At 41.6% G+C, this 20029-nt stretch overlaps 1 protein-coding gene across 3 annotated transcripts in view; it reads left to right on the plus strand.

Moving 5' to 3' along the window:
- FRMD3 (FERM domain containing 3) overlaps positions 1 to 20029 on the plus strand; it is a 210241-nt gene that overhangs the window by 163485 nt on the left and 26727 nt on the right. For all 3 annotated transcript variants that reach the window (XM_050945811.1, XM_050945813.1, XM_050945814.1), the window contains 5 exons: positions 2811 to 2874; positions 5189 to 5277; positions 8554 to 8628; positions 9244 to 9312; positions 16968 to 17089. In XM_050945811.1, the coding sequence (XP_050801768.1) occupies positions 2811 to 2874; positions 5189 to 5277; positions 8554 to 8628; positions 9244 to 9312; positions 16968 to 17089 (419 nt within the window). The remainder of the gene's footprint in view (positions 1 to 2810; positions 2875 to 5188; positions 5278 to 8553; positions 8629 to 9243; positions 9313 to 16967; positions 17090 to 20029) is intronic.

The following is a 20029-nucleotide window of genomic DNA, read 5'->3' on the forward strand; positions in this document are numbered from 1 at the left end:
TAAGATTATTTTAATTGTGTTTTCCTCCTAATTCCTTTAAGGAAGCTACAGGGAATATTGAAGATTCACTTCTTTGCCCTTCCACATGTTGTTTTTCAAGGATTTTTAGATCACTTATGAAAAAGAAATTGGTCTCATTCTGCTTCTTACTGGAAGTTAGTCTACATGACAAACTTGGACAAGTCAAACTAATTGACAGAGATGCTCAAAAATTGAATAGCTGTCATATTGGAGGTCACTAATGTGGTATAATGGCAGGGGTGCAAAGGAAAGCTTTCACAATTCCTACCACGTTATGCTTGGCTCTTGAATGTGCTGTCAATTTCTCATTCAAATATGAAAAGAAAAAATAGGATTTTTTTTAAAAGTACTCCAGGTAGGAGAGGAGATGGGATTTTATATGTTTATAAATTATCATTCCTTGGCAGATTTCTAAATATAAGTAAATTTGGCCCCTATGCTTTTTCTTTCTTAAGGCAACTTCTTATCTCAAGGATTTCACTGTTATAGGGCAAATCTGAAGTTATGACAACATTAGTGAAGACAGATTGAAGGTTTCTTGCCAGCATTTCCAGTCTTTTTCATAAAATCTCCAGCTTTTTGGTAGCTGATGGAATAGCTTAGAAATGATGGTGTCCGCCACTTATTTTCATCTTAATTAGCTCTTATAAGCAAGGATTGTGCAGAAGGTCAATGGTCAAATTCTAGAATAGGCCACTGCTTTGATTAGAATTATTGGCAGTTATAGTTGTGTTTGGTGTGGCATACAGCCAAGTCTTTGGCCCAGGCTAATTTCCCTTTATATCACTTCATTGGTGCAAGGGAATTAATGCTGCCCCAGAGGGTCAGATGGGGATTCTCTTGTCATAGCCTAATCCCATACCTTCCAACATTCTTGGAGAAAACTCTAGAACTTTCAAGTGTTCATAAATTTGCACAATTTTGAATAATTACAAATTTGTAGATACATACCAAGACTGAGAGAGAGAAGGACAGAGGAAAGAAGAGATGCAAAAGTCTTCAGCATTTCATATTCTTCGCCATTTGTATCCTGGCAAAATGTTTTATTCATCTGTCTCATCCTATTACTAGCATTTAATTCCAGCTGCCCAATCATCTACATTGCAAAATAACCCCTTCCTCCAAATCAGTTTAATTGCTAATAAAAGCAACCTCACTCAAAATAACCACCTTCATCGCAGGATAAAACCAAACCAAATGCCACTCCAAAAAACAGTACTTCATGCCAATTTAATTGCAAAACATCCCCCCCACACGTACTGGAAGTATTAGAGGGAACACTGGGAGAGTTTTCATTGATATCTCAGCCATCCTCCCCACTTTAATTCCAAAGGTCTGAGTGGGTAGTTCAAGTAATCAGAGCAATTGCTGAACAAATGACAGGAGCAACTGCCTCCTAGATGGCTCTTTACATGTAATGTTCCCAGAGTATCATCTTAGAAGGGGGTAGAACGGAGCTGTCATTGATTGCCATTCCCCAAGAGGTGGGGGAATAGGGAAGATAAGCCATACAGATGGGGATTTCTTTGTAGACTGTTTTTTTCCACTGCAGATGTACAGAAACATCTAAAAACCCCATAAAGTTGGCCAGTCTGGAATCCCTCACTTGCCTAAAATGAGAGTAGCCACCTCTATCTATTTCTCCCTAAACTGCAGGCAAATGAAAGCATTCTTGGGGGTGTGGCTGGAGCACATGGTACTCTGGTGACCTGCAACCTTCAGGCATCTTCCCTTGTGTTAAAACCTTTCACTATATGCTGGCAAAACATGCTCATTTCAAATAAATGGATCAGTCAAAAAAGAAAAAAGAAGCAAAATATTACCCTTATCACAGGGCCTCAGTTAAAATATCTGAGTAAGCATCAGTCCTTTCATTGATATGGTACGTTTATGATTAAAATGCAATACCTGTCAGAAAGTTTTTTCTTTGTAGCACATTTTTCTTTGCATCTAGAATCTCTTCAGTGTCAACCATTTGCTTGCTAAAGTCTTAGAAATGTTTGAGAAACTACAGTAATTTTAATAGGTTTACTCATTTCATAATTTATCATTCAATTAAATGAAAATGCATAAACTAGGGGAAGCAGGTTATTGCACTACTGGTATGTCCTCTTTTAGTGATTTAAATCTTGATTAGGACACACAGTAAAATACATTTTATCTCATTGTACCTAATATTAGAGATACTAAGCATCATAAAAATCCATGCAATTTGGCATATTATGTGCTATTTGTAAGTGCTCGGATACAATGATAAGTGACATCAATGCATAAATAAGCAGATATGCAAACAGATGGAATATTGCTGGTGAGAAATGAGATGCATTTGCAGCATTCTTTGTGGAAACTTCCAGACCTTTCTATGCAGCATCTGGCTCCTAAAGATGTTACCCATTCGTCATTTTAAGTACCAAATAGGTTCCAAGATTTTAAAGATGAGAAATTGATATTTATACTTTAGAATTTTTATCTCCACTTCACGTCTCAGCAGCTTCCTTCTCTTTCCTCCCTGGTCCAAATGAACTCTTTAAATGCTCACAACAATGTGGAAAGTATAACATCCCAAGTCTATATTCTCTACTCTGAAAAAAAATTAGTACTGTATATTGTTTGCTCTAGCACTATGGATTTTACACTATTTACGAAGAGTGCACTGTTGAGGAGATAATAGCATTGTGTTCCATGGCAGCCTGCTCTATATTTGTAAATCAGTTAAATTTGCATGAAAATGCACATCACTTTTATTCACTGCAATTTTTTCCTTTACTTAAAAGATTTTTTCTTCTTAGGGCTGATGTCTGTAAATTGAAATTTGAAGGGAAGACCTTTTATGTGCTTGGAGCTCAGAGAGAGGTTGGATATTATTTTTATACTAAATTAGTATGGGTGATTTAAATTTAATTTTAAAAAGCTACTAATGTATTTTAATTTTAAAACAGGTCTTTTTAATGGGTGGTTTGACAAATTGTATTTCATATATTGTAGATTACACATAAAATAAAAATAAACTTATCTTTTTTCTCAAAAACAATAAAAAGACATCTACTTTGACAAAGGGATTAGATCTGACAACATCTATATTAGGTTTATCTAATCCAACCATGCGGTGCAGGGATTTTTCCTTACAATTTGTTCCCTAGTATTTATGCAATCTAGTTTTAAGGGTCAAATTATCTAAATGTGGGAATTGCACCAGCATAAAATGTGAGTAATGCACAGGAGTGTCAAGCCTCTGACCTATATGGTTAAATTTTCAAGTGGGCTGTTACAGGGTGGAGTGGGATTTTTAAGAGGGAACTGGCAGGCCACTTGAGCCTCATTAACAGCCTCACTATGGGGCCTGACAAAAGGCAACTGGATTTTAGAAAGAGGGGAGAACAGGAAACAGGGAGAGGATGTTGTGGTAGTTACTGCAAAAGAACTGCAGTGAGCAGAAGGCTCCTGCAGGACTCTGAGAAACCAGGGGAGCAGCAGTGGGAGTTTGCCTGCTGATGTCTACACTAGAATAAAAGACCCCCTGGCCCTGGCTGGCTCGGGGTCAGCTGACTCAAGCTCACTGAGGCTCAGGCTGTGGGCCTAAAGATAGCTGTATAGATGCTCAGTTTTGGGCTGGAGCCCAGGCTCTGGGATCCTACCCACTCATTGGGTCCCAGAGTTCAGGCTCCAAGCTGAACGCAAATGTCTACACAGCAATTTTACAGCCTCACAGCCCATGCCCTGTGAGCCTGAGTCAGCTGACTGGAGCCAGCCATGGGTGTTTAACTGCTGTGTGTATATATATATACCCTCAGAGCCAGAGAGTTGGACAAGGCAGACAGAGATTAATGGAAGACTCGAGTTAAGAGGAGCCTTGCTGTGGTTGCTTGAATTATGTTGGGACTTTAAGGACAGTTTTGAATTATTTTGATTTACGTTAATAAACTAGAACTCAAGAAAGGCTGCTGCTGTTTGACTTGTGAAACCTTTTGGGAGTTGAGTCCAGAAAGGTAAAGTGAAGCAGGGACTATAGAGTCACCCCAGACACAAGAAGCACTCAGGAGGCCTTAACCCAGACCTGAATTTTAAAGTCTCTTGATTTGTTTGGGAGCCTTCTGATTTGAGGCGCATCCTGCTGGACTCCCAAGCAGCTGCCTGGGAGAACTGCAGACTTGTGGGAGAAGCTCACTATCTAGTGTCTGTATAGTTAGTGTCTTCTAGTATTTGTTCATTCTCCCGTGTTCTGACCACAGAGGCTCTGCCTAAAGCATTCCTCTTAACCTGCCCATGACCTTCAGGATGGTAGAGTAATGGGGGTCAGAGTGATGTTGGGCATTGCTGTCTCCAAGGCTGTGGACATGTTGAGAACCATAGTCTAGATTGGGGAAGGAGGGAGGATGGAAGAAAGAAAGCTAGACATGGAGAACAAGAAACTAGCAGGGGGGATATAGAATGAGCCATGGCAAGGGATATGGGGGGAGTCAGTCCAGGGAAATAGGGAAATTTAAATGAGAGCACTGTGGGGTGGGGGTGGGGAGTTTGAAGTAGTGGATGAAGAGAGCCAAAGATAGGCATGGACATGGTAGTGAGAAGGAGAGCCAGTCAGCAGGGAGAAGGGGTAGCCAAAGAGGGAAGGAGAACAAGGGGGACTATGTGGAGAACAAGAGCGAGAGGAGAAGACCTTAATGGAAAGTCGAGGAGGAGCCAGGTCAGAGAGGATGAGGGAACTCGAGGAGGAAGTGATGGCTTTGAGGGAGAGAATTTATTGTCTTTATATGCAGGAGAAGCAAAGAATTCAAGGATTTGACAGGGGAATTGAGGCAATGCATATTCATTAAATATGAAAATTATTGTGGTGCTTCATTTGCATAAAACTCAGCTTTAACTACCTACAGCTATAATGGGTATGACCTTGAGTCCTTTTCTCTGTTATCAAACCACTCAATCAGCTCCTTCTCCCCCACAAAAGTAGCTTTGCTATGTGAAAAATCCATTTTCACAGATGGGGGCGGGGAAATCAAGTGCAAATGGATTGCAGTGAAGTGTGGATTGGTGTCACTTAAGAAAATTTTGATCCTAAATGTTTCTAGTGGATGGAGTTTCTATCAGTTCCCTGGAAGACTATTTCACAGTCTTTAAAGAATTCAATTTGTATGTTTTTTTTTTCCTTATTTCTTTTTATGACACTTAGAAAAAGGCTATGTTGTCATTTCATACCTCTACACCAGCAGCCTGCAAGCATCTTTGGAAGTGTGGGGTGGAGAACCAGGCTTTTTATAAGTAAGTAAATCTACATCAGTTCATCATAGTAAAAGAAAAGCATGTGCACTAGGGTAGAAGATGGTTCCATGTGAAATTGTGTGTGTGTCATTAACAGGATGGAAGACATAAACCGTATTGCTGCATCATTAAATGTCGATGCCAAAAAAGTATATTTGGATAAATATGCAAATTGGTATACTAGGAGGTAGTACTTCATTACAAATGAGGATCATAGTTGGAGGCATTTGGTGCTTTTTAGGGTGGCGGATCAAGAATTTTCTTCCAAATACCCTGTATTACCTAAGATTGTAGCAGCAGTGTGTAGCTAAGTGAGTAGGATGAGAGACCGGGAGTCAGGGAATGTGGGTATTACTCTTGGTTCAGCTGTTGACCACCTCTGCAAACTTGAGCAAGGCGCTTAACTGTTCTGTATCTCAGTTTCTCCTGTGAGTAACATGGAGAGAATAATGCTACCCACCTCTATTAAGTGCTTTGAGAGCTATGCTAGGAGTGTACTAAGCCATAAGTATTACTCATCCGGGCATTTTTGAATAAACATTGTTTTCCAGTGAAGCCACAAGGGCTGGTAACTGGTGACTAGGAATTCCACAGCATGGGTTAATACACTTCAAAAAGATGGAATTGCTGTGGGATGCATTTGGGAATGTTGCCGCTCATCTAGTTCAAAAAGTAAATGGCTGTAAATCAGTTGCAAGAGAAGGAAGAAGTCCAGAAACTATCCCCTCTCCTACACATCAAAAGATACAGTGCAGATAAATCATCAAAGGTACTCGTTCATTTTTTCCTTTCCCCAGTTAACTTAATTAGATCTTTCGTCTTGTGTGCTAACATTTCCCTTTGGGCATGTTTCTTTTATTCCTGCTACTTTGAGTTTCTTTACAGCATCTGGCATACTTTATTTTGTAAAATTACTGCTTCTTTGGTGCTTGCAAAGTAGCCAACGCTGATGGGAGGGGGAATGACTTGTGACTGGGTAGACAGAATTTGTGTTTTAACAAGGGTGTTAATTGCCTGTTTTATGTTGAAGCAGGTTCTTTAAGTTTAACATGGATGCAACAGTGTGTTGAATGAAAGGCATAAAATATAGGCCTATTACAATATAGCCATTAATTTATTTATATTCCATTTGAGAACTGAAGTGGAATTATTATAGAGGATCTACTTAAGAACATTCTTCACCTTGGAAAACTGGGTGGGAAAACAATCTGTGCACGCATGTTTGATTTTTAAACATTTAGATCTGATTGCAATAATTTTTAGTAATATAAAACAGAGAATGGTACAATACTCACTCTCCCAGGTAAACTCAAAGGAGAGGAGTCAAATCCATTTGCCTTTTGGACTGTAGCAGCTATCAAAGTATGAATATCCAATGTGGACTGGTATAAAATATCTCTGATATTTTGCTCCCTAGTAGTAATATTCATAATGTGGGTCTCAGGCATCATTGCCCTATCTACTCTTTTCCTTGCCACACACTCCATGTGGCTTCCATATAGCTCTGTGAGGTTGTTTCTTGAAAGTATACTCGCCTGTTTCATTTCAGCATCTGTATGTTGGAATGGAGGTATGTTACTAATTTAGTAGAGTGAGGTTTGGAAGCAGCACTCCATGGATGGAGTACACTGGCAGATTAGGAAATAGTGGTTGCTATAACTCAGCAGTCTGCAGACTTAAATTGAAATGAAGATAGGTTGCATAGCATTGCAAACCATGTACACTCAAAACCTACTGATTCAAAGTGACTGGATTGGGTAGAGACTACACGTACATTGACTGTGTGAAGACACAGAAAATATAGCTGTTTTCTGAGTGAGGAACTCCTGTTCTTTTGTTTCCTATTTGTTTCAGTGATACCAGTGTGCTCACTGCAGCATCCGTGTGGGGAGTCCTTGTGTGGCTTGCTGGAGGAAAAAGGGTTCTTGCCACTTTAAGGGGCCCTCCCCCTTACAATGGGTAGTAGAAGGGGAAGGGGGAAGGTTTTACCAGCATGGATCAGGAAAGGGGAGAGGAACAGGAAGCAGTTGGGACAGGTCTTGGGAGAAGACTGCCCTTCCTGCTGACTGAAAGAGTAAGGGCGGGGTATTTATATCCCAGCCAGTCCCAAAAAAAGCCTTTTCCTACCTGGATCGGGCTGGCATTCGCACCCATGAATTTGTAAAGGGGCTGGGTTTCCTCATGACTCACTCTGCTAGTTGCCCTTTTCTTTGGGGGCTGGGAAAGAGTTTTTCCCTCACCACCAGATGGCTGAGGTTGTGCGGGGTACTTGTCTTCCTCACATAGGGTGACCAGACAGCAAGTGTGAAAAATTGGGATGGGGATGGGGGGTAATAGGAGCCTATATAAGAAAAGACCAAAAATCGGGACTGTCCTGTAAAATCAGGACATCTGGTCACCTTATCCTCACAGCAGGTCTGGGACATCTTGGGACCAGTGTGTGTGCGGGTGGGGAGGGGGGTTAGGCCATAATGTCAAATCAAGTACGTAAAACTCATGGCAGCTTCCCATAATGGAAGGGATACAATTATCAGATAAAATGGACTGGAAAAGGATTTGAAGGAAAGCCTACCTTAAGGGAGCTGAGGTGTGTAGGGGGGGCTACTATGTCTCACAGCAGGGAGATGATTTCCCTCCTCCTTTTATAGCTCCCATTCACTTCACACATGGGGAGAGTGGCAGGATCCCAGCAATGGGCTGGCTGGGATCAGTTGGCAATTATATGGAAATGACTAAGCAAATTATGATGATCTACACTGTACCATTTATTGCCAAGTTCTTCCAGTTTTTTAGGTGAATAAAGATGTGGCCTAATTAAACCACATCCATTATCTCCTGTCCTCCTCCTGCCATGGCTAGGCAGTGTGGAGGTAACTACATCTCTGTCCTAATCTTCCCACATATAGGATATTGTAAGAACCCTTGCAGGGGCTGCTAGATTTCTATGGTGCATGGGTCACATCGTATATATAAACTTCTGTGGCCCTATACAAGCACGTTTCACTTTCTTGCTCTGTTATCCAGATAATCACTCATTGACATGCAGTCTTACCATACAATCTAAATTGTGAAATACCTGTTACGTTTCACATGTAATTTTATATTGAAATTATTACACATACCAATACAAAAGTTATTAAACTGCCATTTATTGAACATTATGCTATAGTAGGAGAATAACACAGTTTGTCATTTGTCTTGCTCATTTCTGTACATTAAGCTGTTTTTTACACTTTCTGAAAATGTGACAACCATGTACTCTTCTTTTTCTGGAAGGTATGCAAAATCAAGTCAGATCAAGACGATGTCCAGCAGCAAAATATTTTTTAAAGGCAGTAGATTTCGATATAGGTATGCACTTTCTTGTCCTTGTGGTGGTTTTTTTTTTATTAAGATTAACCATTCTTAGGGTGGAAGAAAGAGCTTGGAAAATTATTAATGGGAAATAGAGCCTTTACCTCTAGGGTACCCAATGCAGGTCAGTAGGGATTCAAAGCCTGATTGCTCTTCGGTGTCTTTTATTAAATGAGTTGGTGGTTTCATTTAGATCTTAGTGAACAGTGTTTCACATAAGAAAAAAAGGCACAATATTTGACACTAGTTGTCATCCTTTGTTGCAGTCTCAAGACAAGACAACATTTGGATAGCATAGAGATTGAACTAATCTCACCAGATGCTTCTAGAATCAGGGTAAACGTATGTTGGTGAGACAGCGGGGTGAAACTCATGCTGACACAACTCTTCTGTTCTGCAGCTAAATGATCTCCAGTATTTTCAGTAGGAGCACCAAATTGATTTCTGATAAATTAGAAAATAATGTACTCTGGTATCCTGTCTTCTAAAAATGTGTTGCTTTTCTTTGTTACCATTTTAATAGCTCATGTTACAACTACATATTAATATTGAAATAAATTTTAAAAATCCATCAAAAGTTCCTTGGATATCCTAATTCATGTTTTGTTACAGTGGAAAGGTCGCCAAAGAGGTTGTTGAAGCAAGTTCCAAAATCCAGAGAGAACCTCCTGAAGTGCACAGGTATGTTTTGATATTTTAACTTTAAGGACCAAAGAAGATGAGTCTGCTTTACACAGAAAAAGTTACTTTGGTTACTATGGGACTAATGGACCATCATTCTGAGCAGCCATTTGAGACAATCAATCCTAGTGAAAGATGCTATAACGCAATTGTCTCTGTGTCACTTTTCTCTCCTAGACAAGGGAGTTGAATCAGTATTGACCTGAAATTCTTTTTAATCAATCAGTAAAATAGTTTATTGGCCTCTATATCAGGTAGGAAGTATGATCCTGGCAGAGAAAAAAACACCTGTATTTCAGCCCCAGTCATTGTCCTGTTTTTAATTTTTTAGGTGGAGGGATTTATGTAGCAACTTATCCACTGACTTAAAACCCAGTTTAAAGAGAGAGGAGAATAGTTCTTAACTTATCTGGGGGCAAGTTCTCTGGTTTGCTTTTTTCTAAAGCTATACTGTTGGACTTTTGAAAATAGACAGGTGTTTTCCTGAGACATGTCACTCATTGTACAGCCAACAGGAGTTGATCAGACCCTGATCAAAACAAATGGAAATGGAAAACTTGCACACACTCCATGATTAGAGACTAAGCAGAAGAGAGGAAAGAAATACCAGGAGGAAAAGGAACAAGACTTTAGAAAGCTTGAAAAACACATATTATTGTGTCAGTGACCAGAGTGATTGCTTAGTGTTTTGAATATTTGAGGCCACAGCCACTCTACTGTTGTAAAGTTAATTTTCCGTTACTTTTGTGTATGGAGTTTGTCTGATTTTTGGTTTCTTTTTTTTCATTGTGTCCTGAAATACCACCTATCCCTTGATGAAGTGTGGAGAGTTGCCCTAAGTTAGGCTCTTTATGATGTCTAAAAGGTAGCATTCATAAAGATGCAGTTGTGTTGTACACCCTAACATGAATAACATTAACCAGGTGACATTTAAATAATGCACCACGGAGGCTCTAAAAATTAAGTGTCTTAATAAGAGTACAAAAATAAGTGGGTAAGTCTTCCATTGAGATTGAATGCACCGTTAAAGTGTGCAAATGCACACTAACATAGGCAATCCACATAATTGTGCAAGTTGTCTTGCTTTTTTCTTTATTGTCCATTTTCTACCAGTCCGTTCTGAGGGATAAATACGAATTTGATTTTTTTTAAAGATTTCTTTTGCGTTTGGCTTTTCTGTGTTTTACAGCATTGCAAAAATAATGTAAGTGAACGGTGACAAAATACATACCTTCTGTTGCCTACGCTGAGGGTTTACTCTGCATGGCACAAAATTGCTGCATGAACTTGGCTGCCTTTTCTTTTGATTACTATTTTAAGTAGTGTGTAATTTTGTGAGAAGAATATTGCATTAGTAGAATGTGGGCAAGTGCCCTTCTCAGCCTATACCGAAACAAGATTCACACACTATATGGAATCGAAAACTTGCCCTCATTCAAGAGTTTGGCTGTTTTAACAAAAGCCTTTACAACATACTACTGGGGCTCCTGCCTACAACCTGCTCTATTAATTTAAATAGAGTATAAAGCCCAAAGATGTTAGCATAACCCACTCACTGTTCAGTATTAAACCGTGTTAAGCAAGGTTCGGGGTTTGGTATACAGAGACCTCAGCCTGATGAGCACCATGGCAAACACACCATTAATAAAAATTCTTTTAACCGTTTATTAAAGATGAAGAAAAGAAGAAAAAACAGTTGAACATTTGAAATGTAAAGTATTAAGTGAGGCCTTCATTTTAACAACATCCCTTTCCCCTTTCCCTTTCGCTGGAGTGAGTTTTTAGAAGAAACGCCCCCTTGTTTGAAGTCTCTTAGATAGTATGGTAGATGAAATGGTAATGACTGTCCTTTTTGGGGAAAAGGAAAGTTAGTTGAGGCAGCCTGGAGCTGCTGCTGTTGCTAAGGTCTGATCACATAGGCACCGACTCCATGGGTGCTCCAGGGAAAAAATTAGCAGGTGCTTAGCACCCACTGGCAGCCAGCTTCCCCCTTCTCCCCTCCGACACTTCCTGCCTACTGGCAGCCCTGCCAATCAACTCCTCCCCGTCCATCCGAGTGCCTCCTGCCCACCACAATCAGCTGTTTCACAGCATGCAGGAGGCGCTGGGAGGAAGGGGGAGAAGTGGGGATGGGGCATGCTCGGGAGGGGGTTGAAATGGGTGGGAAGAGGCAGGGCTGGAAGAGGCGAGGTGAGGGACTTGAGAGAAGGGGTGGGGTGGAGGCATGGCTTGGGGTGGGAACAGATGGGATGGGTGGGGGCATGAGGGAAGGGGCAGGACCTGGGGCGGAGCAGGTGGTTGAGCACCCCCCTGAACTCATAGGAAGTCGGTGCCTATGTCTGATCCTGTTTCATCCCAGGTGGTGGTTGGGATTCAGCTGGAAACATTTGAAGTGGTGATGTCATCTGGATTCCTCTCTCTCTGGCTCAGTCTGGTCAGGACATCTCTCAGGATTAGGACAAAGAAGGTCCGGGGTCACAGGAGACAGTGGGGATAGCAGCTAGGATGGGAAGCCCCCTCCAGCCAGTTTTTTTCCTGAAAGTCCTGTTTAAGGACCAACAAAGTGATTGGTGAAATAGCCTAACTCCTCATTATTTTGTCCACCAATAATACCTGTTTTTGACACAATAATTTTGGTTCACTGATTTCTGGTTCCACACTTTTCTTGTTTACCAAGCATGATCTGAACACAGTCCTTGATTTATATCAGTAGACCTTTTTGCATGGACTAATTCCGTCTGTCTCCCTTCTGTATTTTTCCCATCAACATTTGTTGTTATAAGTTACTGTGACATCTTATGAACTGTCACTCACTTCTTATAGTTAACTGACAACTTTAGTAAATATATGGGCACAATTATCACAACAACCCAAAATATCCTCTTGAAAGCACCACTCCATTCTTCTTTGAGAGCTGTCCTTGTGGGTGCTCCACTCCAGGTGTTGGTACATCCCTGTGCCTTTGCCTGGAGATTTTTACAGCAGTACCTGCACGGGCCGTGCACACGCGGTGCCTACCTCACAGGCTGACGGTGCCTCAATATTGTGTGTGTGTGTGTGTGTGTGTGGCCCAGGCTCCTCAGTTCTTTCTCTATCGTCCCCGGCCTGAGACGGAACTCAGCAGTCTTGCTCAAGGATTTTTGCGTTTAGACAGTTAGTTATTTATACAGTTTATCTACTATTTTAGTCAGATAAGTTTTATTTCCTCTCTCCCCTTATTCTCTTAACTCCCCCCTCCCCACTTCCCAGCTTTTTTTCTGTCAGTTAGACAGTTTGTTTATGCCTGGCTTGCCAGGTTTTAAGAGATGCACCACATGCACAGAGGCCATCTCTATCTCTGATGACCATTCTCAATGTGTTTATTGTTTGAGGGAGTCCCACATCCCCCCCTAAATGTGCCCACTGCAGTAAGCTGAAGGCCAGGACACGAAAGGACAAAGACCTAAGGCTCAGTTAATTCTAATGGAAAAGTCCCCGAGACCTGCCTGAGACCCAGGTCAGGAGTCCTACTCAAGACAAAGCCTGCCTAAGTCAACAAAGGATTAAAAAACAACAACAAAAGGGTGAGCTTCATCACTTCCCATTGACCAGCCGGCCTCCAAACTGTCTCAGAGCAGGTCTGTGTCTTCGGGGCTGACTGCTCCGCAGCTCAGCACATAAGATGCTCTGGGCACTTCCAGCACTGTCTGTATCCTGGCTGCTGCCGGTACACACCGCTCCAGTGCCTAGGCTATGGGCTTAAAGTTGCCTGCCTCTTCTAATACACCACTGCAAAGGACTCGGTACCATCTCAACTGAGGCTGCCTGTGCCATACACAGGTACGGTTGCTGTACCTCAACCACCTATGCATATGCATACGGTGCTGCACCAGTCCGCACTGGTCAATCCTATGGCATTGCTGCTGCACCCAGCGCAGTATATTCCGACTTCTTCTACCTTGGCACCTCAGTTTATTCATTTGAGCAATTTGCTAGTCTCGCCAACACCCATTACTTGGTACCTATCTCTCACTGGAACTCTTGGCATGGCGCCAACAGCTATCCCATATTCCCTCTCGCATTTCTAGTAATGAGCGTGATGAAGTTGAGGGAGTGTTTTCACCACACCATTCCTCCCCTCAGACTCCTGCTAGCATGGGATCAAGGTCCTCATATTCCAGAGACTTACCACCCTGGTATGGACACCTATGGATGGGACCACCCAGGCCCTTCCCTGGACAATGGCATTACTGGAGCCTGTGGGGGTTCTACAGCAAGCACCACAATAACCAACACAGCCCACGAAGAGGTGACACCTGATGTGCTTCTGAACCCGTGCACACTTCTGCAATGGATGGACAGGAGCAACCTGCTGTGGTGCATGCAGAAGAGGGGACACCTGACACCTCTCCAAATAATAATTCATCCTCCTCACCGGACGAGGCTATTATACTTCCACCCCCAACGACAGGAGATGATTTTACTCATTTTCAGGACCACAGAAGAGTGGCTAATGAGCTCAAGATCACTCTGGAGGTGTCAGAGACTCAGCATGAGCTGACTGACATCTTACAACCTTCAACCTCCTCCAAGATACGCAGCCTACATGCAACACCAGAGGCCATATGACCACCAGCAGCAACAAGGCCAGGGACCTAGGCATCAATCCTGCTGCTCCACGCCATCGACACTGTCCTAGCCCCCTCCACCTAATAAGCAGATCTGAAGCCTTGGTTGAGGGTATAGAAGACCTTCCAGCCACTCCAGCGCTTATGCTTCCCATCCAACCTTTTGGCCACCGTTTGCTCCCATTCTACTACAACTGGGGAGCCATCACTACAGACAGGTAGGCCATAGAGGTCCTGCAATTGGGCTATTCCATCCCCTTCCTGTCCACACCACCCACCCCATCCCTCTTCAGGGACCCTTCTCACGATCACTTTCTCAACCAAGAGGTGTGACATCTTCTACAAATAGGAGCAGTGGAGATGATGCCTGATCAGCACAGGGGAAAAGGGTTTTACTCCCACTATTTTTTGACAGAAAAGGAAAGTGGGAGATGACAATGCATTCTCAAACTCAGACGACTCAACAAGTTCATCAGAAAGCAAAAATTCAAAATGGTTACCCTCACAACTATAATTCCAGCACTGGAGCAGGGAGAGTGGTTTTCAGCCGTTGACCTGCAAGATTCTTGTTTTTATGTAACTATACACCCCGCCCACAGGCGTGTTCTCAGATTTGTTATGAGCTCAAATCATTACCAATACAGGGTTCTGCCCTTTTGGCCTCTCAACAGCACCTTGCATCTTCTCCAAGATTCCTGCGGTGGCAACAGTGCACCTAAGGAATAAAGGAATGATAATTTTTCCTTACCTGGATGATTGCCTGCTCAAAGCGCAGACTCCCGAGGGGGCCATCCAGGCCATACAGATGACCATCGACTGCTGCCAGGGTCTTGGCCTACAAATAAACAAAAACAAATCCACATTAACTTCTACTCAACGACTGGAGTTCATAGGTGCTCACATCGATTCCATAACTGGACTCGCATCTTTCCCATTTGACAAATTCAACACTATAAAGAATCTGGTTGCCAAATTGCAGAACAGCCCGCATGTCACTGTCTGTGACTGTCTGCAACTTCTTGGCCATATGGTCTCTTGCATTTTTGTGGTCAAGAATGCACACTTCTACATGTGGTGCCTACAGGGTTGGATGACCACTGTCTACAGACCAAATATGCACAGTTTAAACAGTTTTCTGTCCATACCTGTCAAAGTCAAGGACTCACTCACATGGTGGACTCTTCCACACAACCTCTGCTCCGGAGTCCTGTTCGTACAGAAGTCCCCCTCTGTTATAATTACCACAGATGCTTCCCTCACAGGTAGGGTGGTACACATGGTGCACCATACCACTCAGGGACTACAGTCCCCTACAGAAACTTCACTACACATAAATCTGTTAGAGCTCTGAGTGGTCTGCAATGCCTGCCTCCAATTTCTCCCAGGAACCAAAACATCAGGATCATGACCGACAACATTGCCTGCATGTTTTATATAAACAGACAAGGGGGAGCTTGATCCCATTTGTTCTGCACCGAGGCTGTGAAACTTTGGAATTGGTGCCTCCAATACAAATCCAAATTTCAGCCTCCTACCTACCCAATTCACTAAATACCACTGCGGACAAGCTCCGCAGATCTTTTTTTCCCCCTAAATCACAAATGGGAGATAAATGATACCATCCTACACAACATATTCAAAATATTGGGCTACTCGCAACTGGATCTTTATGCAACTGCGACCAACAAGAAATGCCCAGAATTCTGTTACAGAGCAGGCCTTGGAAAGGACTCGATGGGAGACACATTCATGATCAAATGGAAGGACAATTTATTATACACATTCCCCTGGACACCATGTCTTCACAGAGTATTACAAGAAATACGAGCGAGAGGACCAGGGTCATACTAATAGCTTCTAAGTGGCCCAGACAGGTGTGGCACCCGTTCGTAATGGGTATGTCTATTTCCCTGCCAATTCTGCTTCCCCCTGCCCTTCCAAACCTATTATCACAATCCAGGGGTCAACTACATCACCCCAACATGATGATACACCTCGAAGCATGGCTCCTCAATGGTTCTCTAATGAGGAACTAGATTGCTCTAAACAGGTACAAATAGTACTGTTACATTGCAGAATGCAAGCCACACGTGCCACCTATCTCCATAAATGGACTAGGTTCACTCACTGATGCTCCGTCAGACAAACCGCTCCTGCTTCCGCACCTCTTTCACTAATACTAGACTGTCTGGGCTCTCCTTTAGCTCCATAAAGGTACATCTAGCAGCGGTTATGGTCTTTCACCATAAGACCAGACACACTACTATCTTTGCCAATCCCATCACAAAGTGGTTCCTAAAGAGCCTCCAGAACCTATACCTGGACATTCAATCACCCACTCAACCCTGCACTTGGTTCTCACATGCTTGATGCAGCAACCGTTTGAGCTGCTACCAACATGCTCCCTCCTACATCTATCCATGAGAGCTGCATTTTTAGCTGCGATTACATCCACCAGACATGTAGGAGAACTTAGATTACTTGTGGCTGACCCATTATACCAAAGAGCTAATAATAATAAACTAATAAAAACAGATTGAGGACCTGAAGGCGTGTTTTAGAGGCAGTGTCTAAAGTGAAAGCTGTTCTTCATGCAGTGATAAGAGTGACAGAACCACTCATGGTTTATTCTTGACCCAGTCCCAAAGACAGTGGAGCATGGTTCTTCAGCAAAATGATTAGCATTCTCTCTTTAACGGGCCGTACTATCCACGCTGCTGTGCAGCATGGAGTGGAGCAGTAAAGTTGAAATGCAGTAAAAAATGAGAAGATGTGAGGCTAAATGAAGCAGGAAGCCCCCTTACCGCAAAGCCACTACTGGCCCCTCAGCAGCATTTCAGATGCAGAGTCACCATTCAGCCAAGGTGTGACCTAATAGATAGGGGAGGAGTCAAAGGATATTCACTGTAAGTTGCATGTTCCCCTTGAGGGGAGGGGAAGGCCCATTATAACTTATGCAAAATTATTTTGAGACAAGGGCAAAGGCAGTTGTATTTATTTGTAATGATTTCTTGGGAACAAACTGATGCCGTTTATCTTTGCTTTTAGAGCCAGCATTCCTCAGAGTCGTAGCTCTCATTCTTTGAATAAACAACTCATAATTAATATGGAACCACTGCAGCCCCTCCTCCCTTCACCAAGTGAGGAAGAAGAGGTTCCTTTAGATGAAGGTGAGTCAATTATCTGACTGGTTCATACTCGAAATCATAACTGTTATAAACTGTTGTTAAAACATTCCTGTACACATGGAAAGATTAATTAAAAGGTGCAATATCAACTTAGTAGTGTGAAAATAGCTGTATAGTTACCACTAGGAATTACACCATTAACTCCTCTGTGCATTGTATTGAAAAATTATTACTAATTCTGAGCACTGTCTGGTGGTGAAAGCTCCATTCAGTAGAATGACTTGTCTTGGTGAGGAATTAATGGGGATAACCATTTTGAGATCCTCAGGTGAAAGGCACTGAAAAAACAAACACAGAAAGCCTCACAACATACCTGCAAAATAGGTAAGAAGTATGGGGATCATTCCACTAAATAATGACATGCAGTGAACTCTGTGATGGAATGCGGCAGCTGTTTGAGATTGCACAGTAAAACTACTTAGAATTTAAGGGCATAGTGAAGAAGAATACCAGCCCAAATTCTCTCCTAATGCAACTCCATTAACTCCTGTCAGCGTTGTTCTGAGGACTCTTTGAATGTTTGAGTATATTCTTTATATAAAGAGGATGTCTACCTGTTTGCTTATTCACTGCTTTTTGCCCACATTCTGCACCTAACTCTCAGATGATGTGTTCATTAAAGATCTCATAGCATGGTTTTTAAAAGTAGAGGTATGAATCTCAATATCTGGGCTTAATTTCAACATAAATAATTACATTTTTTCTACCTAAAAATTCCCCCTGTAGATTCAATAGAAATATGGAAAGCCAATGGTATTTCACCAGAGAATTTTATTTCATTGGGCTGGAGATCAAATAATTTGTGATTTCACCTTGCTGCAGCAGGAAGTACTAGAAATCTCACAAGCGTGTCTGTTTTCATAAGAGTTCTACCTTCCTTTTACAGACCCAAAAAGTGAAATCCTGGCTCTATTGATGTCAAAGGGAATTTTGCCTTTTACTTCAGTGAGGTCAGGATTTCATCCAAAGTGGTTGGATGATGTTTGGCTAAGCATTTGAATGTTTGGGTACTTAGGTAAACATCTGGTCATTCACTCATTACTGTAGATAACTATGTAATTAGTGTTAATTTACAATAAATGACTTGTTAGCTACAGCTTTGAAAGGTTTGTATTTATGGTGACTTCGTTATCTGGTTATCAGATAACCACCAAATACTCTGTTACTAGAAGACAGTTACCACAATTACAGAATAAGTACACCTTGTTACTTGTAAAAAAAACAAAACAAAAAAAAAACAGCTTTGCTTTTTTTTTTTTTTTTTTTTTTTTTTTTTTTTTTTTTTTTTTTTTTTTTTCCAAAATCAGCTAATGTCCTTTCTGTAGTGTTTCCTAGTTGCAGAAGTATATATGGCTGGAGCAGCTGAATTTACTATTGGCTAAGATGAAAAGTGTGCAATAGTGAAATCCAATTTTGAAAACTGTCAAGGGTAGTGCTCACTGGATAATGTTGATAGACTTCAAATGAATAACATGTACAGTTCAGTAGCCACCTTGACTTTCAATTAGATATTGATATAGTTACTTTAGATTTAAAGTTGTAAGAACTAATGCAAATGTTTGTCTGTGGATTGTCTCCTAGGAGGTACCATAAGCATAATTAAATTACTTTGACTGCTAGTAATAATACTTAGCACTTGTATAGTATTTTCCTCCATAGATCTTAATGGCTTTGTTATGGGGCTTGGAGTGCTATCCAGTCCAGTGAAGGGGTGTGTCACCACTTCCCCTGCAACTTGGATGCCTCTCAATGCTTTGCTGGTGTGGCTCCCAGCCTGGGATGTTCACAACTAGCCTGCAAGCATACAGGTCACACTCTGAAGTGTCTGTGTGCTAGACAGCTCTGGTTCAGTGGCTGTAACCTCAGCATCCTTACACAACCAGCCGTGGCTACATCCAGCAAGGTGATCCCACCACACTCCCAGCCCTCAGTTTTCCCCAAACCATATGCTCTGTGATGTCCACGAGAGGGCTGGATGACTCGGAGAAATAATAAGGTTAGTTTGTTCCTCTAAAGACACACAAGTACATCACATCATATTAACTGGGGTAAATACACTCTCTGCCTTTTATACCCACACTGAATTAGTTTATAGTTAAAATAAAACAAATGTATTAATAATAGGACATAGGTTAAGTGATGCCAAGTAAAAGGAATAAAGTTAGAAAGGTTTGCAAGCACATAGAAGTGAAAACATGCATCTAAAAGTCTAAACCTTAATCTAGCAAATTATGGACTGTTCAAGATGGTTTCTCTCATCAATCTTCCTTCCTCCCAGCCATGGCTTACTTTCCCTCAGTGAGGACCTTCCACATAAGTACAAGGCAAGGTCTTACCTTGTCTTCCTAGGTGAAAGATCTTTGCCTAAGCAGGTTTCTCAACTATATTCAGTTTCCAGACACTTTAGACCTACTCCCCACCTCCCCAGATTGAAGGATCCATCTTTCACGGCTTATGCGAACTCCACTTCCTTGTTCCTGTCTGGTGATGGAGGCAAAAGATGGCTTCCATCTTTTTTCTTAGATCTTCCAAAATTCAGTGACTTCTTTTCAAGAGTCAGGATGGCCTTATGCTTTTCTTCCCTTCTTATGAACTTCCCAGTCTTTTGCTGATTTCTGTGTAAATGGGGCTTCTCTTGTTTTGATTCTACCATGATGAATTTACATAGGAGACAGGTAAATAGCTGCCTTCTCTCCTGTCTGGCAGGGAACCTCTTTCTCCCTGTTTGGCCACATACTTTAATAAATAATATAATTAAGTATCCATATATCCTTATAGTGTTAATAGCATTTCACAATGATATTAATTAAGTGTGCTATCAGCTTTCAGAAAAGACGTCACTCAATACACTTTTTTATAATACAGTAATATTGTATATAATCATTTGATTTAATATTGTATATATTCAGGTCATTCAATTCA

The sequence above is a fragment of the Gopherus flavomarginatus genome, chromosome 3 (assembly GCF_025201925.1).
Source record: "Gopherus flavomarginatus isolate rGopFla2 chromosome 3, rGopFla2.mat.asm, whole genome shotgun sequence".
NCBI classification, from domain to species: domain Eukaryota; kingdom Metazoa; phylum Chordata; order Testudines; family Testudinidae; genus Gopherus; species Gopherus flavomarginatus.